We start from the raw sequence: 27,330 nt of genomic DNA on the forward strand, positions 1-27,330 counted from the left end.
TGCGAGTCTTTATTAGTAAATATTTAAAACGCGCAAGCCGAGTGTTATTCAAATTCACTTTCGTACCAGTTTAAGTTTTACGTATAACCAACAAATGAATTTATCTAGTAGCTAGTAGTTGTAACTATATTGAGACCTTAGAACTTATATATTAAGGTGGATGGCGCATTTACATTGTAGATATCTACGGGCTCCAGTAACCACTTGACACCAGGTGGGCTGTGAGCTCGTCCACGCATATAAGCAATAAAAAAAAGGTAGCTAAATAATTTCTAAAATTATTTAGAACTGAGCGCAGCAAACAAATCTATGAAATAATTGAAGAGAAAATAACAATAGTACGTTCAATAAAATATAAAACTTTATTGGTTACTGTAAAATGAAAGGCCTCGTATGTTCCATCCAACGCATTTGTGTGTAAATGTCGCATTTGTATTTTGCTAGGGAGTAAACACAAGTATAAATCACAGTGAATCCTCGGAGAGACGTGCGGCTTTCGAAAGCGATTGCGGTCGTGAACCTACTAAACTGGTTCTTCGTATTGTTCTTACTTTACATAAGGGCCTCTATGAACTAGACCTTTTTTGTACATATTTACATTTTGAGAACTTGTCACAAGAAATATTTTTCTAGTGTTTTATCTGGCGCTCATAACATTATTTCATTTTCATTTCGTTTCGAATAACTGACAGAATCCGTGAAAGTGAATGATTGGGATTTTATTATTGAAAATTTGTAAAAGTGATTCATTAATCATGTGTTCCGGTTTGAATTGTTGATTGAAATATCATCGGCTTCGTTCTTACGTCAACAGGCATTCTCGTCATTACGGATCCATTAACGGTGCTTTTTAGGTACCTCAAGCATCGATTACCGTCCTCGCCGAACCCGTTGCGACAAAGGGCTCGACGAGTACATTAACCCATAGACACAGCCCACTAAGCTTCTCGCCGGATTTTTTCAGTGGGTCGCACTGCTCTTGCTAGGAACAGTGTTAGCAACACTCCCAGTTTGAGCCCCGTGAGCTCATCTACACGTCAAGAAGCTGAAATAGCCTCCCTCTTAAGGCTATCAGCATTTGTCTCTGAGTTCTGGTAGCTGCTTAACATCAGATGGGCCGTGAATATGTAGACCGACTCCTTATTTTAAATACTAATAAAAACTTTGTTGAATATCAGTGCAACAACCAAGTCATATTTTCTTAGTTTTTTATTGATCTCTTTATAATTGAAATATTCTTATAATTACATTTATTTTTTATTTATTTATGATTGAACATTTAAAATAATACTGTGTTATTATTACTTTCGTGAGAAACAGTATTTTTGGAAGAAAAAGTTTTAAAAAGCAAAATGTATTATTTTCTGACTACTTACAACGCCATCTAGCGTCCAATGGCTTCCTTAAGTCGTATAGGTAACTTACTGATAGATGGCACTGTATTCGTATATTTTGAGCTTGTGGTAACTTACCTGTAACAAAAATAAACGAAATAAATTTTAATAAATACTAAAACAATTACATAATTGCAGTTTTGGATCGATTATTTATAATTTTAACACATTAATGGCAAATAATATACGTTGTCACGATTGGTCTATTAGTTCACAGATAAATGAAAAAAGTAATCGTGAACTTTTTTTAAAACTAATTTAAGTTTATTTCAAAATATTAACGGCACAATTCATATATTTCTTACATAAGTTATAAGGATATACTAGTGCTAGAAGGATAGCATGTAGCAGAAAAAAAATGCGAACATAAATCATGGAACAATTATGTAGATTAGAGTGTAAGCTGCGCTATCAGCTGTGTAGCAATTTGCATGTAAACTATCACTTCCTGTGTGTGACATAGTTTTCAAATACTATACCGATAGCGAGCTGCGACCGTACTCTGCTATTAACTTAAAATGTAAATCAAATTAAAAAAGGTGTTTGTGAACACGCTGCTACGTTATTCAAATAAAAACAGCTCTCAAACTAACAGCTCTCAACACATCTGCTCATAGTCTAGCTGACCGATTGCAAGATAAAGAAACAAAAAAAAAAAAATCTAATAAAAAGTAATCATTTTTAAAATTTCAAACATAAATTGTATCAGATTTCGAGGTTCGTATCCAGCTTACATATTAGTTAAAAAAATACAATCGCTTCACAAAATATTAACTGCCAGTACATCAAAAACTGTTGAATGTTGCCAAGAACGTGGTATAAATAGTGGACTAGAGTGCAATGTCCGGGACAATTCACCACTCGTTTGATATGATAAAATTGGATAAACTCTGTCTACACACACAGCTGTATTTATATCAGGATTTTTTAAAAGAAATTTAACTATCATTCATACATTTTTAAAATCACTTTTAAGGTTTAAATTCGGTTTTATTATTACGAGTATTATTAGTTTTTGTCGTCTGACGTCTGAATGAAAATTGCTCTTACGGTTTAATCTCGCGTTTTTAATGTCATTATTATATTATTTCCGACATTTTCTATACGTTACCTATATTTTCCGTGGTCACAGTTCACGGCAAAAACCAATAAATAAGAAGTGAAAGTAAACCGTAAAAGTAGTTTTAATTATGTATATCGTGAAAACCGTATTAAAGACTATTCACACTTTTGTTCAAAACTACATATTTACATATTGTAATTTAACGTTTCTTTAAAAATAATTGTGATGAGCTCATGAATGATCTCACGCAAGACCGAACGAGTGCTCAGTCGAATGGAGTAAACGGTCTAATTGTCACAATTTACTTTATAATTGAACACGACACGCTACGCTGGACCGCATGGATAATCTACGGCAAAAGAAACTAACAGTAATCTATGACTTTTTGGCGGGAACGCGAGGAGTGAAGTTGTGTGATTTGTTTTATTTTGTCTATTTAGTGTTTCTTCAGGTTTAAATGTGTAATAATGGTGGTTTATTAACTGTTTAATATCTGTGAAAGTGCACAAATGTGGGAAAATGAAACAAAGCTGCTGGACGTAACTTCTCGGGTTCCTCCAAAAAGTCCACTGAAAAAATCTCAGTAAATGACCACCATTTTACTGCGATTATATTTCATCCCATATCATAAGCAATAAAGCGTTTATGATTGAATAAAACCAGTTTTTCAATGCGATGGATCTTTTTTTTAAATTATATTTTTGATTGCTCTTAGGTAGGCATTTAGCCTTAATGAAAGTAGTCAGTGCCTACAACGAGCACAGTGCTTCGTTTGCGAATGGTGTGAAGGTAAAAAATACGAAAATTTGGATAATTAAACGAAGAGACCTTTATATATCGTCTTTTCGCATTAAAAGTGTGCAATTTCCAAAGATATTCGAAATTGAGTTAATATGCGGAATCATTTGGTATCACCAGTATTTTTCTCATAAATACTGTCAAAAGAGCGTAGTTCTTACTTTAAAAGACAGATAATTTAACTGGTAAAAAATAAAAAATAAATGTTGCAAAGATGATTAATATTAAAAATATCACATGTTAAACCTTTAAAACACCCTCCTGTAAAATTAGTAAGTTTTGAGATTATACAGTTTTAATGCGAGAAGACGATATGTGCCGGAACAAACTAGCACGGTATTCTTCCTATACACAAGTCTTACTCGAATTTCGTGCGGAATGACAAAGAGCCCGAACGGTATGCGCAGGACGTACAGACAGAACCCGGTTTGCTTCCGTTCGTAATGGACTACGCATACAAAAAACCAGCCCCCGACGAGATGCCAAGCTACCGATAATAACGATGTAGTAGATTGACAATATACACAGAAGAGCGATATGAGCGGATGACTGTAATTAACAAAACCTCTTGGTTCTATTGTTATTCTTTATTGTACAATTGAAACGACAATTACAATAAGCTTTTTTTTATTGCTTAGATGGGTGGACGAGCTCACAGCCCACCTGGTGTTAAGTGGTTACTGGAGCCCATAGACATTTACAACGTAAATGCGCCACCCACCTTGAGATATAAGTTCTAAGATCTCAGTATAGTTACAACGGCTGCCCTACCCTTCAAACCGAAACGCATTACTGCTTCACGGCAGAAATAGGCAGGGCGGTGGTACCTACCCGATAAGAGGTCCTACCACCAGTTTAACACACAAGCATTTTAATTTTAAAATAGGATGTCCACAGGTTAAACTTATCTGTGCGTCAATTTTGTACTATTATTACGGCTTAATCCCGCGTTCATTATTATCGACATGTTTCTCGTCAATAATGTGTTTTCTTTTAGCAAAATGAAATAAACTACAATACTACCAATATTATAAAAGTCTGAAAATCGATTAATGTTTGTTACACTTTTACGTAAAAATTACTAAACGTATTTAAAAGAGTAATATATTGTGTATAACATTTCAGTGTTACATCTAATACAGTAGAACAGCATATAGGCTTTAATATAGTATTCTATACTACCATCAACACATGATAGGTCTTTGCAAAGCACTTTGATTTTGTCACTTAACGGCAGGTATGTACACTATACTAGGATTATGAAGAATATAACAGAAGTAAAGATGTAGCTCTCTATTAAGACATGAAAAATAATCATTTACTTCATAATACAAATCGACGCTTGAAAGGCAAACGTGACTAAGCGACAATAACTGCTTTGTACATAAATGAGAGGCAATAACCATATTCGATGCGCAAAAAAAATATATTTCTAGGTCTATTAAAATCATTTCAATCCTACAGCTACTAGCTAGATTCTACTACAGCTAGATTCGTTAAAATAAATTTTGTTTTCAGGTATTTCAACTTTAAATTAGTCTACTGTAAAGTTCGCATTGTCGCTTAGTCACGTTTGCCTTTCAAGCGTCGATATTAAAACATTCAAATTATGTCTGAATTATGTAAAATTTTTTTTAGGTAAAATAACAGTGTATTACTTTTATTCGATATTTTAATGTAAAAAACAGCGTTGAATGTTCGGTATTTTACTTAATGTTACGTGTTATATATGTACGTTCGCGTGATTGTCATTCGACTGAGTGAAAACTTAGTATACTTTATAGTATACTTGATAGATTTATTGAAATACTAACCATAGTTCTTAAGTTATTTGTAACACTAACACAATATGTGACTTTGATGTATTGATTTTTTTTGGTTTTGCTTTGATATGTGGACGATCTCACAGCCCACCTGGTGTTAAGTGGTTACTGAAGCCCATAGACATCTATGACGTAAATGCGCCACCCACCTTGAGATATAAGTTCTAAGGTCTCAAGTATAGTTACAACGGCTGCCCCATCCTTCAAACCGAAACGCATTACTGCTTCACGGCAGAAATAGGTGGGGTGGTGGTACCTACCCGCGCAAACTCACAAGAGGTCCTACCACCAGTAAACAATACCACCAGAATTTTTGCAAAATTCACACTTTAGTCCGATGTGGTGACCACGGAATACGGAGCATCTTTCTCCAGCACCACATCTCAAAGGCATCAATCAATGCGTTTACAGTCTCCTCAGCTTTTTATAATAAAATGAATAATTAGCATGTACCGATTCTTAAATCAAACAGCTGAACGATCAACCATAGGCCGAACAATAGGCCGGAAGCGGTAGGTAAAGGGGGCTTCGCATGCAGGAACACGGGAAGCGGACGCTTGCACAGGTGCGGTAAAGCCGTGACACGCTTTCGTACTGTTGTACCTATACATGACGTGACTTAAATACTAAACAGTTACACGACGTACCTAATCAAATCCTAAATTTAATGAATATTTAATATTAATAAAAGCTTCTTTTTTTGCCTTTGTAGATAGAGGAGCATATATATTAACTTATGATGAGTGGTTACCGTCGCCCATGGACATCAGCAATGCCAGTGGCAGAGTTAAGCCGCTGCGTAGAGCTAAGTACTCAAGTACTCTGCACAAGCCACAAATTAAAGTGATAATATCGGCTATGCAAGCGTTACTATGCCATTTGTACCATTGAAATAATTTTTATACTGGCACTTCATAGAGAGTTTAATTTATTGCCTTTTTATAGACAACTTTACGGTAAGCAGGTGGCTTGGCTCTGCCCCTGGCATTGCTGAAGTCCATGGGCGACGGTCACCACTCACCATCAGACCGTATGCTCGTCTGCCTACACGGGAAATAAAAGAAAAAAAGAAAACTAGTTACCTAATGGTCAGTGGTCATCACCATCAACTAGATCCTGTCTGCCTCTAGCATTCTTGGAACACGAATGGTGGTAGGACCTTATGAGTCCGCACGGGTAGGTACCACCGCCCCGCCTATTTCTGCCGTGAAGCAGTTATGCGTTTCGGTTTGAAGGACGGGGCTGCCGTTGTAACTATACTGAGACCTTAGAACTTATATCTCAAGGTGTGTGGCGCATTTACGTTGTAGATGTCTATGGGTTCCAGTAACCACATAACACCAGGTGGGCTTTGAGCTCGTCCACACTTCAAGGCAAAAAAAACGATATCAATTTTTATAATTATTTTTGTATTTCAATTTACATATGATGATGAAAATTATCATTGTTATTGTTTTAGATGGACAGACGAGTCGACCTGGCACGCATACGCAGGCGTACGCATTTTAGGAAATGCAATAAGAATCTGTTTTGCATTACAGCTGTTCTGGATTATCAAACCGAAAAACATAACTTTGTCGCGATAGAAAGATAGATTGAATGTGATTGATACCCAACAGTTTGACGTTCTTAGTATTCTAATATATTAAATATTTTTTTATTTTTATTTCGTAGATGGGTGGACGAGCTCACAGCCCACCTGATGTTAAGTGGTTACTGGAGCCCATAGACATCTACAACGTAGACGCGCCACCCATCTTGAGATACAAGTTCTAAAATCTCAGTATAGTTACAACGGCTACCCCACCCTTCAAACCGAAAAAACAATGCTTCCCATTCCCGGGTATCTAAATCCTTTCACGACATCTACTCTATCTCACTACATCTATGTATGTATGTATATATATTTTTGTAATTTAATATAAATTTCATTGCACCTCCCACTATTTACTCTGCCCTACATTCGGTTGACTGGTAGAGAATGCCTTAGGCATTAAGTCCGCCAATGTAAATTTTACATGAAGTATAATAAAAAATATAAAAATAAATAAATACTCTAAGCCGACGTCACAGAGCCCTAATTATATACGTATCACCCAAAACAACTAAAGAAAATAGCAAAAATAAACGATTACCATCGCATTTGTATCTCGTATCTATAAGCAAACTGTGCAAGATATAATTCTCGTGTTCCGGTCTGACTCATAGCTCACAACATACACACCTATAACTAGAATCAATGTCAAGATCGGACTAACGATTTCTTATGTACATATCGCATGTATATATTGAATGAGTATTATTAAGTAGTGCTTAACGCAAATTCGAATTGTGTGTATTGTGAATTACGTCAACAGTACCTACACAGTATTTTGTCTCAATGGAAAGCCAATTTAATCATAATTGTATTTTAATTCTGTTTTTTTACATTTTATTTTATTGCTTAGATCGATGGACGAGCTCACAGCCCGCCTGGTGTTAAGTAGTTACTGGAGCCTAAAGACTTCTACGACGTAAATGCGCCACCCACCTTGAGATATCAGTTATAAGGTCTCAAGTATAGTTAGAACGGCTGCCCCACTCTTCAAACCGAAACGCATTACTGCTTCACGGCAGAAATGGGCAGGGCGGTGGTACCTACCCGCGCGGACTCACAAGAGGTTCTACCACCAGTAGAGACATTTACTGTAACTACTAATGCTTGAAATCGTTACACGTTATATAGAAAATACATTAAAATATAGTTAATAAGTTAAATTACTTTAGTCATTAAAATTCTCTACAACTTCACTCTAACAACGCATCCTCGTTTTGTAACAAGCTTTGATTGTGGTTGTGAATGATTTGATTCGCGGTCATTTAGCATAGTTCGAGCGTGTTAAAGCGGTCGCGTTAACTCGCGTTGTCTATACTTCTATACTAATATTATAATTTATACTAATATTATAAATCTATATCTATACTAATATTATAAAGAGGAAAGATTTGTTTGTTAGTTTGTATTGAATAGGCTCCGAAACTACTGAACCGATTTGAAAAATTATTTCACTGTTTGGAAGCTACACTACTCCCGAGTGACATAGGCCATAATCTTTTTTGAAAAAAAATATAGCGATCCTTACTAAAACTCCAATAATGTAACCCAAGGTGTAAAAAAATTACCTAAAATATTCTTTACGCCGCGTGCGCTGCGAAAACTATTGATGATAGAATAAAATAATGTACTACGACTTTGTAGAACACATTATTATTTACAAAAATTGTCGCGACAGCATATGTCTAACTACTATAGTTAAGCCGCAATAAGTGTTCTTTTATTTAAAAAAATAAAACAACTTCAAATATCGTTCATATTTTTGTTAAAGACCCGAGCGGAGTCGGAGCGGGCCGCTAGTCTATTATAATAAGCAAAGTAGCCGATTCCCCGGACAAATAATCAGAAATAATAATAAAAAAGCGAATAAGGCTCAATGAAACTCAAATAACTAACTACTTATATTACGTAATCACAAACAGACGCTTTGATGTATAATAAGATGTAGATGAAATCCCTGCGTATCGAGGGGTGAAACGTTATTCGGTTCAAGCGACATTTCGCTTAAAACGCGACATTTCTCTTTGTAATTAAGGGTGCGTTATTTGGTTTTTGGATCAACAGTACGATGTTTTTAATTGAACTTCAATTAAGTTTACTCCATGAATGGAGTTTACTCCATGAATAGCTGAAGAAGTTTTTTGCGGTAGGCAGCGGCTTGGCTCTGCCCCTGGCATTGCTGAAGTCCATGGGCGACGGTAACCACTCACCATCAGGTGAGCCGTACGCTCGTCTGCCTACAAGGGCAATAAAAAAAAATTGTACAATATTTTAAACTTCAAATGGCTCTCCTCACTCTTCGATATGGAAATCTGTCGTAAAGAATAGCATCTAAATATTATTTTTGCTATAGATAATTACAAGGATACAGTATTTTATTAAGAAGGAATATTCTTGATTTAATAACGTCTTCCTTCTTTTTCTCCACCTTATCCCACTAGGTGGGGTCGGCACAGCTATTTTTTCTCTTTCATTCTCTTCAATCAGCTGTCATCTCAACACTCACTCCTCTCTCTCTCATATCGTCATACACACACTCCATCCATGTCTTCTTCGGTCGACCTCTTCCCCCTGTAACTTGCACTACCATTTCCATACATTTCCATTAATTTAATAACTTATTGTTTACAAAGTCTTTCAACCTGTTTTTATATTTTCCAGAATTTCTGTAAATTAAACGGTTGTCTGGAAGAGATCGCTTTTAGCGATAAGACCGCCTATTGTACAAATGTATCTGCTAAACCAATACATATACATATTTTGCGACGCATTTACGACATTTCTTATACACGAAATTGAGTTTGCACCTTTTAAACGGAAACAGATGTCCTCATTTAAACTGACAATAATTTGCGTAGAAAGTAAAACGTTTACATAACCGAGTTATAATGACGGCCGCACACAATTTAATTTCAAGTAAAAATATTATGTTAATTGGCGGATATTATGTAAACTAAATGTTATACACACCATTATTTTCATCCTGAGTTGATTCGAAATCTGCTAAAGAGACATTCGTTAAGTCTTCGACGTACACTGGTGGTTGTCGGCTAAGCGAGTTCCTGCCTCCCAGCGAGTGGTAGCAACTGTCGTCATCATCTGCCGCCTCCTCCGTCGAGGATCCCTTCAGACAAGAGTGGAAACTCCGAGAGAGGCGCCGCTCTGTGCTCATCCTCACTCATGTCCTTTCGCACAACACTATTTTAGCCCTTATCACTTTAGCAATAAAGATTCACATTTATCACTGATCCACTGATTTATGTTATTGTTATTTATAGTATTAGACGGTCTAGGGTTGAGTCATTTGAGTTTTGAGACTATGACGTCACCGTTTATAGAAAAAAATATAGCGTAACTATATTTACACTTCCACGTATAGATTATTTACTCGAACGCTACGTGTAATCCGCACACCTTCTCAGATACCAGTATTTTGTTTCACATTGTCAACGTCTTATCTGTTTTATCGCGAAGGACTCTGTAATCATAAACATTGAATGATCCAACGCGTCGCCAACTAATAAAAATGCAAATAGAATGCACTTTATTAATTTACTAAATATTTATTATGGTATTTTGTTGTAATACATCCTAATTTTAGTAGCGTTATTTATAGCTTTAGCGTTTGAACGGGCTCAGAATTCACTTGGTTTTAAGGGGTTATCCGAACCAGTAAAAATCACTACATGAATGCCGCCCGCCTACCTTGAGACATCAAGTCAATGTCACTATAGTATTTTATTAGGGCTGTCCCACCATTTAAACCGAAACGCAACACGGCTTCGCGGCTGGAATCAGCTGGATGGTGGAACTCACACACTCCGATGAATTTTCATTAAAGACACCTAGCCAATATGTAAGATACATACGACGAAGAGTTACCCTAATAAAACATACTGGTGGTAACATTTTTACTGGTGGTAGGACCTCCTGTGAGTCCACCACCACCCTGCCTATTTCTGCCGTGAAGCAGTAATGCGTTTCGGTTTGAAAGATGGACCTTAAAACTTATATTTCAAGGTGGGTGGCGCATTTACGTTGTAGATGTCAATGGGCTCCAGTGACCACTTAACACCAGGTGGACTGTGAGCTCGTCCACCCATCTGAGCAATAAATTTAAAAAAAAAACATAACACACAAAAATCGGGGTCGCATTCAAGGAATATCGGAAACATGGACCGTGCCATAAATAATTTTACGCAACATTAATGTATATCACTAAAAACGTAGATTTTATCGTTTTATTTATCGTTACAACGAGAATGAAATATGTGTCGCGGAAACAAATAAAGAAATGATGAAACGACAATCAAAACGGGATATAGTTTAAATATATCAATCTGTTTATAATGCTACTCTAATTTACGACGGCTTATTCGTCTCTCGAGAGAATTGAAAAACTTCGAACGATAGCTATGAAGATTTTCACGAACGCTATATAGTCTTATTATTAAAGGTATTATTTGTTCCTTTTTCGTGAGACGTAGACATAATATTACTGCTTTTACGTATTAATCTGCAGTTTTTTTATTGTCGCTATATTATTTCTGACGTTTCAAACACTTTACAGTTTTCGTCGTCACTTAGGACACGAAAAGTAATTTAACTTATTTAAAGCTTATTACGCGATCTTTTGTGTCTTGCAATCGAGTGTAAAGAAGACGAGTGTCTATGGTAAAGACACAACTCGATAACAATACTTTTTTAACAAAACTACGTTTACTATAAAAATATCATGCATTTTTTTTTTTTTTTGTCGGAAATGAAATTTAAAGGAACTATAACAAATACATCTTTTTGACCCAAAATCATTGTGTACTACTGCTAATTGTACATTACGAATTACTAAAGCTGTAGGCACGTAATATAATCACACCTTCTCTAGGTGTGGGTTTGTAGTTTTTATCTATTTAAAACTGATAAATGCACGATAACGCGAGATCGTCGTGAGAATGCAAACATACGAACACACAAAACCTCTCTACGAGTGTGGTTAAATAAGCGATTGCAACATTCTTAGTCCCGAAAAGGCGTTGGCATCCCGTAAAACACGTTACAAGAAGACATCAGGAACATGACAATTGTAGGTTCATTGCACTCGTCAAGAATGGGGACTGCTAGAGCTGCATTCGGTTAATGAATGGCAGACAAACAAAAGAGGCCGTCTTTGTAGTCCACCATCTTTCTATTCACGTCCCAAAAGAAATATGTGCCTGTACTTTTGAGGATTGTGAATAGTCAAACTAAGGAAGTTTCTATTTCAATTCGAAAGTCAAGACAGAAATAAAATTACATTTGTTCTGCAAATAAAAATATGAATATTTCAATTACTTGTTATTTACTTTAATATGGCGAAGCTAATCGTTCAATTTTGCTACTATAGAAATTTAGCAAAAAAAAAATTTCTCATATTTATTAGCCATGGCCAATAATTTACTTTTGAATTAAATTGTGATGATACGTGAAAACCTCTATAATTTTATATACATGTACAAGGCGCCTAGAACTTCTTATATTCGTAATAGCTGTGTCCATAAAACTTGAGATGAAATTTGAAATGAATGAATAAATAATATTCATTTAATAAACTGAGCTTGTTTTAATAAGCTTATATATGTGTTTTCTGTGTACCCAGAATTAACGGCAGAGCCGAAGGCATCCTACAGATTGAACTTGGACCGCGATTGTTTCAAATATTATCTTGTTGTGAACACGGATAACCATGTGTTTTTAACTCACCAGCTTTTTATGTAAATCGCATATCTCCATATCATTTGATGGTGAGATTTATGGAAATTATTTTAGCCTACAAATCAATCAGAACATTTAAACCTTACAAATGTTAGAGCGTTCTTTATTTGTTAAAATTTGTAGTACTTTTCGACGACAATTCTTATTAAATATTGCACTTTTTACTTTTTTTTCTTTTTAAATAAAATTTGAATAATTTGCTATATTTTATTCGGTTCTCTACTTATAGTTACACTTGGTTTTATAATTTCGTCACGTAGATTTAGAACATGTAAAATACTACATTTTGTCCATTTGTTATTCATTCTGCCTTCTCGCCTGTCAACGTAGGCTAATACATAAAAAGTAACTTGTGTAATAAACCGGATGCTATTCGTAATTCGAAAAATAGCAGAACAAAGAATAAACAAAATCCTACATATGTCTGGGAGCATGTCTTATGTAACATTCAATGAAATCCAAAAAAAATGCTAAGGAAGTCGTGAGACATTTTAGTTGAATTATCATTGGATTTCTTAGATAAAATTATTACAAAAAGAGTGAAATCTCCGAGAAGCCATTGTTTCACTGGAAAGTTTTATGTGGGAGTTTACTGTTGACGCCTTATCAAGTAGCGTAAGTGAAAATTAAAGAAAATTTCTTCCGTTCGTGGTTTATAGGCAGCATTAAATTGCAAAATAAAAAAGCAGTTTTTTTCTGACTGCAATTGATAAAAAGTTATTTATCAACAATTGGCTATGGTTTATTTGGTAAACAAAAATCGCTGCATGAAAATGTGCTGTATTGCTTAAAATTTATTCTCAAGGTGCCACACCACCCGGAACGACTTGTTACATTATTCTCCTGATACTTATAACAGCGTGTTTTCTTGCAGCGAACAATAGGATTACGATCAAAAAACTAGAACGTAAGGAAAACCGTAGATTTATGCATCAATATTACCACATTTATAAGTTAACTCATTTAGTAAACAAAATACATCTAGTTAATGGCAACACACGACACTAGAGTTTGGCTTGTGGCCAGCAGTTTCCGTCACGATACCGATATTTTCTCAAGATTAAGAGCGCTATAGCACGTTCAGCGGCCCCAGGCCTGGCGTGCCGCCTACTAAATCATCTAAAAGATTATTACCACGCACAAATTGTAGCAGCCAAAACAATAACTATAACCTCGTAACATTTTCATTACTAGAAAATGTTTCAGTTATTCTTGAGCAGCAAAATACAATTCAGACAACGTTAACATTTTCTTTAAATCTTATTCAATTCACGGCCTTGCCAAAATCTAGATAGACAAAAGCCGATAAAGACAACTTGTACACTCGACATTGGTACTTGAATCTGAATCGACCTTTATTATACAAAAAAAAAGACAATAGTTCAAGGATTATTCTTCATAGATAGATACGTCCGTTTACGATAGTACGTTTACTGGTGGTAGGACCTCTTGTGAGTCCGCACGGGTAGGTACCACCGCCCCGCCTATTTCTGCAGTGAAGCAGTAATGCGTTTCGGTTTGAAGGGTGGGGCAGCCGTTGTAACTATACTGAGACCTTAGAACTTATATCTCAAGGTGACGCATTTACGTTGTAGATGTCTATGGGTTCCAAGTAACCACTTAACACCAGGTGGGCTGTGAGCTCGTCCACACATCTAAACAATAAAAAAATAAAAAATAACGTCCATGGCATTATCACGATTTTTTACCTGAATATATTATACTAAAAATTTGGAGTATTAGTTTGTGAACTATTTCCGTAATTGGGAACAGGCAGTCACAATCAGACTCAATACATTTTTCAACGCGCATTAACCCTTTGTTCGGTACAAAAGCCAGCCGGCATTATGAACAGGCTGTTATATTAAACAACGTACATCCGGTCGCGACAAACGCTGACATGAGACTAATGACACGACAGGTATAAATCATATCAGTAATAGCGAAGACCGACGTAAGACGGTCAGAGGAAACCGTCTATTTGCAACGGATACCGTCAATGGTACAACCAGAATACTGAACTCCTCAATTCGGATTTCTATACAGAAATGTGTATCACAATGGAAACTACTAATGGCGATATAATTAGGGATTCTATCTCTCTAGTCCATAGGGCACGACAAAGGGAAGATGTTTTACAGATTGTTTGCAGATCCAGTCGTTGTGGTTAGGAATCTATTTATACAAAGCTTGAATTTATATATTAAAAGAAAAGAAAACAAGACAAAACAATATTTTTAAAGCTCGTTTGTTTTCAAATCACAGCTATGAATGATAAGCCAGTAGGTAAATTGTATATCACGTTATAAACATTCTTAATATTTCAATAAATTATACATCTAATTACGAGAAGAGAATCAGTAGGCCTATCGCAAAAGCATTTGACAAAGTATGGCCCCTATGCCTCTTATCTCGAAGTTAGGACGGAATCACCGATAGATCAGCTTTATTTACATTGACGATCCAAAAGGCTGATGACCTCCCCCATTTTTTTCATCCTCCACATGAATGGTCTATTAATGGCACGCATTCTCACATAAGTGACATCACGATGCGCGATATTTTGGCCACCTGAGTTTTTCTCAGAGCTTGGTTTCAAAAAGGCAATGGAAACTATTTTGTATGTATTTGCACAATCCATTAAAAACACAAGTTCTTCAACTACTTTGACTTTTTTGTTAAATGTACGGTTTACCTAATTAAATCCAATAAATTATATCGGCATTTGGGTGGTCAAATCTAATTAGTACTGTAGGAATTCTTTTCAAACCTTCTAATTTCTGTATTAAGCAAGTGCCGATTAATCAAACACGTTGAAAACCCACACGATAAAGTATTACAATTTAGCCTAATTCTTCTGCGAAACAAAACTGCTTTCAGTTCCATAAGTAGAATAGTTGATTTGCCATATTTTGTGCTTCAATGTTATGAATACATTCAAATTGTAGTTCACGATAACCGAGGACATCTGATGGGTCGTGCGCTTCTTTGGTAATTATGGTTAGTGAAACCAAAATATGGACTTCTAAACTATCTAAGTTTAACTCGTTTGAGAAGTTAGATCCTCGGGAAAAATTATACGTTTTTTTATAAAATGGAGCACAATTATGCCTTATGTAAGATAAAACGACCTACACGAATATCTTTCCTCGATCTATGAAAATAAAATAAAAACTCGAACGCAACCAACACCTTTAACTGAATACCGCAATATTATGCAACTTTTTGGTTACATTTTTACTACTTTAGTTCTGATTGTAAATCTAAAAGTACGTCAGACAGAAGTCGAAATGTTATGGCGAAGATCGCAATTCACACCAATAGGGCTTTGACTATAATGGATTTATTATTGGTATGATTCTGATTGTAAATCTAAAAGTACGTCAGACATAAGTCGAAATGTTATGGCGAAGATCGCAATTCACACCAATAGGGATTTGACTATAATGGATTTATTATTGGTACTAGAGGTCCCGCAGTAATCTAAATTCGACTATAATTAATTGGAATTGTAAGTTTGTACACTATTATGATTGTATTCTATACTTCTATAATCACAAATTTCGCGAAGGCTACACTATAAAAAAATATTAATACAGACAAACAATATTTATTCTATTCTCAATTTGACCACAGACGTCAAGAACAAAAGTTTGACAATAAATAGTATGCATGCGTGTGTGCGTCAAATACATGGTATGTAGTGTGTGTAATGTTTTCTTTATTGATTTAATGTATCTTTTATGCATTATTTAAAAAAAAAATTAGCATCATGCACTTCTTCTCTATATTCTCTATAAGTATGGAAAATTTCATACTCCTCCGTCCGCGCAATTTTCGTAACTAGGGATACAAAGTATTTGCTTCACGTATTAATATATAGATATCCGATGACGCTTCAAAGTAGTATACCACGAAACAAAAAATCCATGTCACATATTACTTTGTGCTGTCTATAACAAAATGCCTAGAGGAAGCCTTTGATTTACGACGGAAATCGCCACTAGACCAACTGGAATACTGAACTCTTGAACTCCCTTAATAATCTCTCGCTCATTACGGAGCCGCCTACAATGGCATCATTATTTGGGTATAGCGGCAGGTCTAATGATGAAATCAGAAGCCTGAGTGTACTTTATATTGTACGTAGGGTATTTTTGTACTTCTAACGAGAGATGAGGTTCATGTTTCGTAATCTAAGTATCAAGTCCTATCTATAATTATTTATCTCATGAAAAGGTTTTTAAGAATGTATTCCTAACTATTCATCCGATTATGATAAAACATTGTGTACATACTTATTTTTGGCACTCCAAAGAAGATTTATGTTATAATACCATCAAAGATCGATAGGTAACGCTTGTACTGTCTCGATAAATACATGTTTTTCATAAAATTAACGATAGTCACGACCGAGCATGATCGAATTTCACTAATTACTATAAACAAGGGAAAACGGACGCATTTTTTTTCAGGAAATTCATAAAATGTGCGACATAATAATATTTTCATGACATATTTATGATCACACATTGTACTACTACTAGGTACTTAATTAATTACTTTTCAAGACAAAGTGTTTGGAGTAAATCATTCTTGCATCCTCAATCTCAAAAACACAAATGACTACAGAGTCAAGACACATAAAACCTGTTAGTTTCGTATAATTGTAATATTTAGCGATAAATTACTTTACTGTTTATACACATGGAGAGCACAACCGCGAAAATAGAATCACACCAAAATAAACGTACACGTCACGTACAAACTTAAACTTGCACGCCACTGCACTGCCCCGGACACTGAGATGTTTTAAATGATATTTTCATTCATTTAGACTCGACGATATTTTCACGAGACTATGAATTAATATCATGGTGGAAAGACCGCGTGTCTGTCTCCATTCAATGATGCTAACGTACTGAACGTAGGCGCGTTTGCTGATACGACACCGCCGGGCACAACACGACGAGCGTTCTAGCGGCTCGTCGCAAGCGCACGAGTATACAATGACAGTGGCCTCATGACACATGCCGCGGACCGTTTATTAACTAGCAGTTTGAATTTCGAACGTGCTTTTCTAATCAACATGGCGGCAGATAAGCCCGCGTAAACTACGATACACCTAACTAAAAAAAAAAAGTTCCCGTTACTAATATGGCGGCAGTTGAGAATGTTTTCAAAGAAACAGTCCATAGGAGTCTTGATAAGAACTCTAAACCCGGAGTCTAGTACTACTGAATGGGAAAATCCCAGCAGAAACCTATAATTTAGAATATGAAAGTGAAAGCGAGCGCGAGCTTTAGATCCAAAACTAGTTGTACTATATTATCGATAACTTTTACTGTTTTGATGCTTACAAACGCACGGTAGATATAATAGGCGAAGCTGACTAGGAAACGAACAATGACCTCCAAAACGTTCTCCCGGCACACTTGTACTATTAGTTACAGGAGAACAGCAAACAGACACTGGAATGTCAGCAAACATATTTGAAGGATGTACCGAAAATAGCTTAGTTTTTAAAATATTTACTTATAATGGATACAGAATACATTGAAATATACGTTCAAAAATATTATTCGACGAGTATAAATTATAATTAGCTATAATTAAAACTATTTTTACAGTTTAGACTCGCATTGTTTCTTATAATATTTTTTCCGAACATTCGAGTACTTTGCTTTTTTTTCCTACCTAAGCTGACAGCCTTGAGAGGCTATTTCAGCGGAACCTTAACTAGTAGGTGAGCTCACGGGGCTCAAACCGGAGTGATGCTAACACTGACCCCCTAGCAAGAGCAGTGCTTCGCTGAATCTACCACCGGATCGGAAACGCGCCCCACTGAGAAGGTCCGGCGAAAAACTCAGTGGGCTGTGTCTACAGGTTAATTCGCTCGTCGAGCCCTTCGTCGCAAGCGACGGGTTAGACGAGGGCGGTGACCGGTGCTTGTTGTGCCTAAAAGCACCGTTAATGAATCGGGAGATACTTTGCAGTTTTTGTAGTTACGAAGGAGACGAAATATAATTTAACTAATTCTAGGCAACATAGCCTTTTGTTTTTTTTTCCAACTCACGGTCCAACTGGTGTTAAGTGGTTACCGGATCATCGTCCACCGAGTCCCACATATCCCGATTGGATGTCTGGGTAGCCTTGCGGTTTTCGGTCTTCGAATCGAAAAAAAAAGGCTATGGCGAGCGCTCATGTAGGGATGTCTCGCTTCGACAGAAACCTATTCTGTTTTGCCAACATCGGCGGTACATACAAGCCACAGTAATGAAACATCTGTCTGTATCATGATGATATTATGCGAGTTAAAAATTACAAATATTACCTTTTCAAAATTAAATATTAAATCAGTGACCATAAGTAGCTATTCACATTATATTCAAACAACATCAGTACGTGTGGTACCCTTGAAAGTAAACTACGCCAAAACACGTTTTATTTAACAGCTAGAAGAATAGGTATACGTATTAAAATTGGATTAAGTCACACAATTAATTTAATACAATAAGTATTATCACTGGTGTGCTTTTGTTATTTTTTATAATATTAAAATAGGTAGCAACGTGGATAGCCTGTACACAAATACATACTTTTATAGAAGATATTTATAGAATTATATAGAAGAGAAAGATATTTTAGTAATCATCTAAAAAAAAATACATTTTAGATTTTTTTATGAATAAATAATATTTTAATGTGCCTAATGAAAAGTTATAATTGGTCATAAAATTAAAAGTATTTATCGAGCTGGTTTTACATTATTAACATAAAAGTTATGGATTTAAATGATACATTTATTTATACATTCTGTACTGTTTATTTTCCTCTACACATACGGTATTTTGGTATGTTTATTGTAAATTTTACGTAATCACGCACGTACTTAATATAAATTTTGTTTTTCTTCTACTATTTTTGGCTTATAATTATCGGAATCGTCTCTCCTATTCGTTCCTAAAAACTTACAATATTAAACCCCGGAACGAACGTTTTAGGGTAAATACGATATTCAACCGAAGTAGTCGTAAAAAACGTATTATTTTACTGTTTATTTTTATTATTATTTTTATTGCTTAGATGGGTGGACGAGCTCACAGCCCATCTAGTGTTAAGTGGCTACTGGAACCCCATAGACATCTACGAGGTTAATGCGCCACCCACCTTGAGATATAAGTTCTAAGGTCTCAAGTATAGTTACAAGTTTATTTGAGTATTATTATTTTTACACTCAAGATGCGTGTGAAGTTTGATTTAAATGATATTATCACAATTTCATCAGAGCTGCACTACTGTAGATGTTCTCTGAGAGAATTTATCGCACTGTAACAAGTTCGAAAATGTGTTTTGATTTTTGTTTGCTTCCAGGTGCAGTTAATGAGACCTGGTTACTGTTGCGTAGGAGCGGGTTGGGCGGCTGTGGGCGACTGAACTTGGCACGCTGGTTATATTACGCAACCCACAAACTAGCGCATTAATTAACAGTGTTGGTGTCGCTTCTGATAATATTCAATAAGCGAACATAATAACGTTTTGTGTTTTAGTTACACGATTTAAGGACTTGATAGTTTACATTTTTAATTACTTGCACTCATATATGCACTGGTTAAATTTTGTATTTATCTGATTGATAAAAAAAATTACATTTAACAGCTACACTAAAATGAATACAGTTATATACATAAATTATATGTGAAACTTTAAAATTTAAATTTAACGTTATTTCATTATTGCTTATGTAGCAATTAAAAACTAATTGTATGCAATGTGCAATTTTATTCCATACATGTATGTACGTACATATGCGCGTATTTATACTACGTGACAATATTCCGTCCGAAAAAAAAAAGTTAAATTACTTACCAAAATTCTGATATTCGCTGTATATCACTGTTTATATTATTCGTATTTCAATAGTAAAGCGTTAACTAGACCATACGAATGGACTGACACGAACGTAAACGTACAGAACGAAGAATACACAATCATTTATTTGTTCACTGATTGCGTACAACCGTGATCAATTACAAAATCGATCGGTTTAATGGAACACTAACTCGACGAAGCCAGTAGCGATGAAAGAGCAAAAAACTGGAATATGCAACGAACTTTCGATGGAGAGAACTGTGCCAATAGAATGCAGGTGGCGTGCGGCGTGGAGGACGAAGCAATAACTGCACAGTGCACGCGTCGTGTTGTTAGTGAAACTGTACGAGCGACAATGTTGCGATAGATAAGCATCAATGTTCCATTATACGCAAAAATAGCTTAAGGTCTGTCTACCTTAGCTCAAACGTCATTACGATATCTCCTTGGATTATGTAATTCTTTGCCCTGGCCTTCCCAACTTCTTCCTATTTTACCTATTAGTAAGTCATACATATATACTGTAAGGTCTATAAGTCGGCTCTCATTACTGTCGTTATGCCTATTTGTAGCGTACACCATCCGTGCGTTATGTTTTGAATAGTTTAATTACCATAGTAATGAGACTTCCACCCGTGCTCCCGGATGAGCAACCGCATTGACTTCGTCAATATTGACAGCCTCCATTAAGACATAAACATACCCTTAAAAACGTCATCACGGATCCTATAGATCCATTAACGGTGCTTTTAGGTACCTCAAGCACCGGTCACCGTCCTCGCCGAACCCGTCGCTTGCGACGAAGGGCTCGACGACTAAATTAACCCATAGACACAGACCACTGAGTTTCTCACCGGATCTTCTCATTGGGTCGCGTTTCCAATCCGATGGTAGATTCTGCGAAGCACTGCTCTTGCTAGGGCCAGTGTTAGCAACACTCCCGGATTGAGTCCCGTAAGCTCACCTACTATTTCGGTGAATCTAGAATTACCTCTCGAGGTTACTAGAATAGGTAGGAAAAAAAAAGAAGAAGACCCTGGCCCATGAACTCGATATGGCCAAGGTGAGATCTGGTATCTATCTGACAAAACATAATTCAACTTCATACAAATGTCACGCATAAAAAATCGCTACTCCGCCAAGGTTGTCACCAGTATCTGAATTACAGCGTTGATAAGATTACAACACAATTGATCTCATGAAACAAGGACTGTGTAGAATCTCTTTAAATTTCCTTAATTCTACTTATCTGATAAGACGATTTGAATTAACATTAGCAATGAGAACGCGATTCTCAATACGAAATGTTTCATATACCTACAGATTTGTATATAGAAATTAAATACAAAACACGTTCAGATACGTATTGTGGTATAATACGATACCTATAAGAATGCGCGGGGCTGCCTTACAACCGCTGTTCTGTGTTAAATGAACGAGATTAGGCACGCAGTGAGCACACATGGACGACGCATTACCGTTCCGTGTGCACATTTCCACTGACACAAATCTTATAATGAGATCGTCGTTATTTGTTCATCGAAATTCAAGACAAAAAAGTAAGCAAGCCACTGAATTATGTCTTTTTTATTGTATTTTCTTCGAAGGCTAACGAGCATGTCTTATCCAGGGGCGGAATGGAACGTGGATGTATTTGCCATTGGAAAAGTATTGTGGATGAACGCAGCAGTTCCTAATAAAGTTGATTTGATTGATTTCTGTTCTGGTAGTTGATGGTGCGATGATCGTCTGCTCTATGTACTACCCAAGTTGTGCAGAAACAAGAACTATATAGATTACGTGTCCCACCAGATTTATGATTAAGCCTTGATAGCTAACAATTTGAAAGGTTATTTCTAAAATGACATTTTTTTCTATATTCAACCCCCCTAAAGGCACGAAATCCGTTAGATGAAGTTACGATAATGTAATTAACAGGTGTAAAATATTTTAAAGGTACTCTCCAAAAAAAATTTTCTATATTTTTTTTCTAGCAGAAACAAAATATCGTTTAAAAATTAACTATAATAGAACTTTTTCTATAGGATAGTAGTTAACTATATAGTTACAGTTTCCGCATCCGGTGAGGCGACAGGCGCGACGGGTGTTTCGAACTGTTTTCGGTTCAGATAAAAGCTTGTGTTTGGAGGTATTTAGGTGATTGTAAACATAGTCAGCTAACGGCTATAAAATGTTTGGACGGTCGCCAGGATCCACGCCGAACTACACTTGGGCCTGTGAAATTAATATCCCTCGATATTTTACATTCCCTGCTATAATATCCCATTTTGAAGCTATAAAATTTATAGGGAGACATATTTATTGTGTTCAGTATTATAGGAAACTATGCCATTCTTATTATGAGTATAAATAATTCTCGAACATAGTTCTGTTTCAAAATTAAATTTAATTTTAAGAAACCCTTTCTGACCGTTAAAATGTCATTGCTTTGCGGATACGTTTTTAACAATAATATTAAAGATACGCAACTAATTGAACAACAAATTATGATTAAACTTGTTGTTTAGGAAGGTGAACCAGTTCACGACCCACCTGGTGTTAAGTGGAGTCCACTGACATTACAATGCTGCCACCCACCCTAGAACTCGAGGCCTATGTCTCAATTATTTTAGTAAACTATATATTAATACATGAAGCAAAAACTTTGTACCCCTTTTTACGAAAAATGCACGGACGGAGAAGTATGAAATTTCCCACACATAGAGAAGGAGGAGTGCAGATTGTTATTTTTTTTTAATTAAGCTTTAAAATACATTAAATCAACAAAAAAAACGTTACACCCACTAGCATGTATTTGACATAACACATACATATATAAATACTCTTTGTTTATTGTCAAACTTTTGTTATTATTTATAGTCTGTGGTCAAATTGAAAATAGATTAATATTGTTACATAGTTTTTAATATTATTTGCTTAAAGTGTAGTCTTGGCGAAATCTGTGATCATAGAACCATAGTAATATTCAAACTTATAACTTCAGTTAATTTCGGGCACTAAGGGACCACTAGTTACTATTATTACACGATGCTATTCCTTCGTCATTAATTTTTTGAGAGCATTGAAGCATTTTAAGAACACCCTTTGAACGAAGCCACAATCACTTGGCTCCTGGTAACACTAAATGGTTTTCAATAATAACTCGATAACCATTTCGTCGAATCAAAAGCAACGAGATCGCATCCGTCGACAGGTCCAAAGAAATTTCTCTTCCAGTAAAAAGGTAAGTAGCCCGACAAGTTCCACTTGCAAGTCCGTTCATCACAATGCAGTGAAGTACATTGCGCACGTGACTTCGTACACTGGAATTTCTCCGCATTTGCAATTCACATTTCACAAGATTTTCATCTTCCAAATTAAAATGTAAGCACGAACTTACACATCATAATGATGCCCATTAAAATATAGCATTAATTTCCGTTTGAAGGGAAAGTTATCATAAGAAATTTCAAGTTAAATAAGATATACGCTTGACGGCGGTAATCGGATTATTATCGAATTATATTTGTAGATAGTTTATTGCATTTGCCTTACTATTAAAGTAATCGTTTAGATTATCCGAATAATCGTGAACAAGATCGATTTCGTGACTAGGACTTTACAATAAATTAGAACAGAGTATTGCAAAAACGTGGTTCGGTTGCTTCATTTTATTTGCCCTTTTAGAAATTATTGTCTTGACCGAAACAGATCGAACAAACCGAATTGTCAAGGATAACGTTACGTCACATTATTACTCTATAAATGACCGAATGATAGAATTTTTATGCAACTGAAACTGAATTGAATGCAATGTTTTGTTTTATATCATTCTTGAATATTATTATTTATTAATCTATATATATGTATAAATGAATTGCTGTTCGTTAGTCTCGCTAAAACTCGAGAACGGCTGGACCGATTTGGCGAATTTTGGTCTTGAATTATTTGTGGAAGTCCAGAGAAGGTTTAAAAGGTAAACAAATATGAAATTGCTCGGAATTAAATAAAAATAACAATTTCGTTTTTCCTTTGATGTGTCCCCCGTCGGACGGATTCCTTTTCTTTCTTTTAAGTTTATTTTATACAAAAGTTTAGGTCTTTTATTTTTCGATTGAGGCACTACGAAGTCTGCCGGGTCAGCTAATATTTAATAAATATTTACTTGAATGACAAATCAGCTTCCTCTATATTTAATTAAATCAAACTATCATAGAATAATTACTGTAAGAGTAAATTTAAATTTGTTGTTTTAAATAACAATCCCAAGATTAAAATAATTTATGTTAATAAAAAGAAATTAGTTTCTTAAACAATTGGAGAGTCGTATTTAATGTGAAATTAGAAAATGTCTGAATGTGTCTATGAAACAATCACGCCACGTTGACTGGTCCCGTGCTAAGTTCGTAAAGAACTTGTGTTACAAGTACCAAATAACGGAAATAAATATAATATTTTTATTATACACATACATATATTTAATATACACCCATAACCCTGGAAAGACATTTATATTTATCATACAAATATCTTCCCTTGGCGGGATTCGAACCCGCGACCCCCTTGTGTAGTGACCATGTCACTTACCACTACACCAGACGGCCGTTGTGTGAAATGTGAATGTAGAAACGCAATTTCCCGTCGCCGATGTGTAGGTACCGGAACTTCGGGGGAATGACCCGAATTGTCAATGTCAACTGACCTTTCAAGTGTTGATAGGGAGTCGTGAAAATTGTCACCTTAACTACCGTTTTCTGTATTACATTTTGTAATTCACAGCAGCACCTCGGGACACTTCTCACTTACAATTTAAATAAAATTATTTAAACTTTTTAATTCATGCTTGCCAACATTCTGATTAACACAGTGAGCATTTTTTTTTGTTGAAGTGAAAGTGTTTGAAGCCATAGACAGCTCTCGGATTTTGTCTCTTGAAATTCAATGGTTCGAATTTTAATTTAAGTAATTCAGTTAATCGCCACTTCTCCTGGTTTGTGGTGAGCCTGGTACATTCATGTAAACTTACATTACTGTAGCGATTACTAGTAAACTAGCGATTACTCAGGAGGCGTATAGCATCTACCCACAGCAATGATACTAAATGACGACCATGCTCGCTCTGACAAGAGTGAAACGATAAAGAAAAAAATATCAGTTAATAAGAAATAATTGACAGGGCGGTTATATCAGATAAAGTGCGGTAGCGGTTAGGTTTAACCATTGTTACCATACTCCCATCGTCCGCCCATAAACAGTAGTATATTCGACTACCTTTCTAACGTTCCTTAGTTCTTAGTGCAATATTTGTTTCAATTTTGGAAATGGGGATCAAAGTGGTGGAAACATTAGAGTTATGAGGTTTACGAACTCCGATAAGCATTTAACATCAGCTGAAGTAAGGTCTTACTTAACCTTTATTCTTCGTCAAGATCGCGTTCACTCTTCACAGCCCATGTTGTATTTTTAAGTCGTCGTGGCCTATAGGACAAGACGTCCGCTGCATTTAAATCCAGCGATGCAACTATATTCGAATCCCTCAGTCGGGTATCAATTTTTCTAATGAAACACGTACTTAACAATGGTTCACAATTGACTTCCACTTCCATAATTTGCATAATTACTGGTGGTAGGACGACTTGTGAGTCCGCACGGGTAGGTACCACCACCCTGCCTATTTTCTACCGTGAAGCAGTAATGTGTTTCGGTTTGCAGAGTGGGGCAGTCGTTGTAACTACACTGAGACCTTAGAATTCATATGTCAAAGTGGGTGGCGGCATTTACGTTGTAGATGTCTATGGGCTTCGCAAACCAATTACCAACTTGTGGGCTGTGACCTCGTCCACCCATGTAAGCAGTAAAAAATATATAATAATAATAATATAAGGTCACAAGTCCTTAATGTGAATAAACACAGCCCTTCGACCGAAATTATTAACTGTACGGTGAATGGCACACCTGAATGGCTTCATAAGGGGTTCAAATACTACACGAAATCGAGTTCAGAAAATGAAATCAAGTGTAAAGAACACCTGGAGCTCAGTTCAATGAAACAATACTATTTTCTGCACCCAGAAGTACTCATTTTACCTCTTTATGTACATAGGAAACAACTCCTACGAGACTGGGCGTTTATCAATTTTTATTGCTGCGAATGGGCAGACGATCTCATGACCTACCAAGTTTTAATTGGTAACCGGAATGCATATTGAAGAAATGTCATAGGTGTTAAATCATAGGACATACTCAAATGGGGCGCAACTATCGCCCGTAAAACTCGGATAGCTTTTATCGTAATCAAATTGACTTATGTTTACTGAGCTCGAAGGATTCCTAAAAATCCCGGATTACCTACCGCCAAGACGCGTGTTCTCACGGCGCGTTATCGGCTCCTTAGAGTATTCTGTGACGATAACCACGTTTTATCTATCAACAGAAACCAGCAAAACGATTTAAATGTTGACATTTAACGCGTTTCCACTCAGACATTTTACTAAGACATTAAATTTAAAATCCCTCTTCTACAACATTCCTTTGCGGATGTAAATATGTATAAGAACGCTTTCATCTCTCGTATAATAAACGTTTGGGGAATATTTAACTAACAATACATCACTTTAACGGCAACTTTAAATTGTTTCGCGATAAAAAATCACCTTCTTAATAAGAACTATTAAAATTCCCTCGCATATAGAAAGACCCGTATCGAATTCTTGGCGCATTCAATGTCGTTGCACGGTGTGTGTGAAAGACGTGGTTCGATTGTCAAATAAAACCCATTGGCCTATTACGTATCGTTTACCTGTGTTCGTGTTGCGATTTCATATTCCGCATGATGCATGGCGACCATTTTTAGTAGCATGACAACATACAGCACAAGCGATATGGATAATTGCATTAATTAGTAAATGCGTTACTATATTAAGCAAAGAGCTAACGAACCCTATGTATTTTAACAGTAAGGCATACAATTAAAATTCTTGAACTTAAGTGCAGCTATGATGGTGCACTTGAAACAAAGCAACCGGGTCATTGTTG

The 27,330-nt window shown here is 35.8% G+C and overlaps 1 protein-coding gene across 15 annotated transcripts in view; it reads right to left on the reverse strand.

The window, feature by feature from the left end:
• The window catches only part of raskol (Ras GTPase-activating protein raskol), a 202,919-nt gene that overhangs the window by 43,901 nt on the left and 131,688 nt on the right, over nucleotides 1-27,330 (reverse strand). Inside the window, exons 1-2 of one of the 15 annotated variants that reach the window (XM_028177623.2) lie at nucleotides 17,189-17,432; nucleotides 9,643-10,150 (exon numbers count right to left, since the gene is read on the reverse strand). The exons of 12 other annotated variants lie outside the window; for them this stretch is intronic. In XM_028177623.2, the coding sequence (XP_028033424.2) occupies nucleotides 9,643-9,844 (202 nt within the window). In that variant the 5' untranslated portion in view covers nucleotides 9,845-10,150; nucleotides 17,189-17,432. Of the gene's footprint in view, nucleotides 1-9,642; nucleotides 10,151-17,114; nucleotides 17,433-27,330 lie in introns of those variants that run through there. 2 more of the 15 variants (XM_028177621.2, XM_089732880.1) reach the window with 2 other exon arrangements.

The sequence above is a fragment of the Bombyx mandarina genome, chromosome 15, assembly GCF_030267445.1.
Source record: "Bombyx mandarina strain Sakado chromosome 15, ASM3026744v2".
NCBI lineage: Eukaryota > Metazoa > Arthropoda > Insecta > Lepidoptera > Bombycidae > Bombyx > Bombyx mandarina.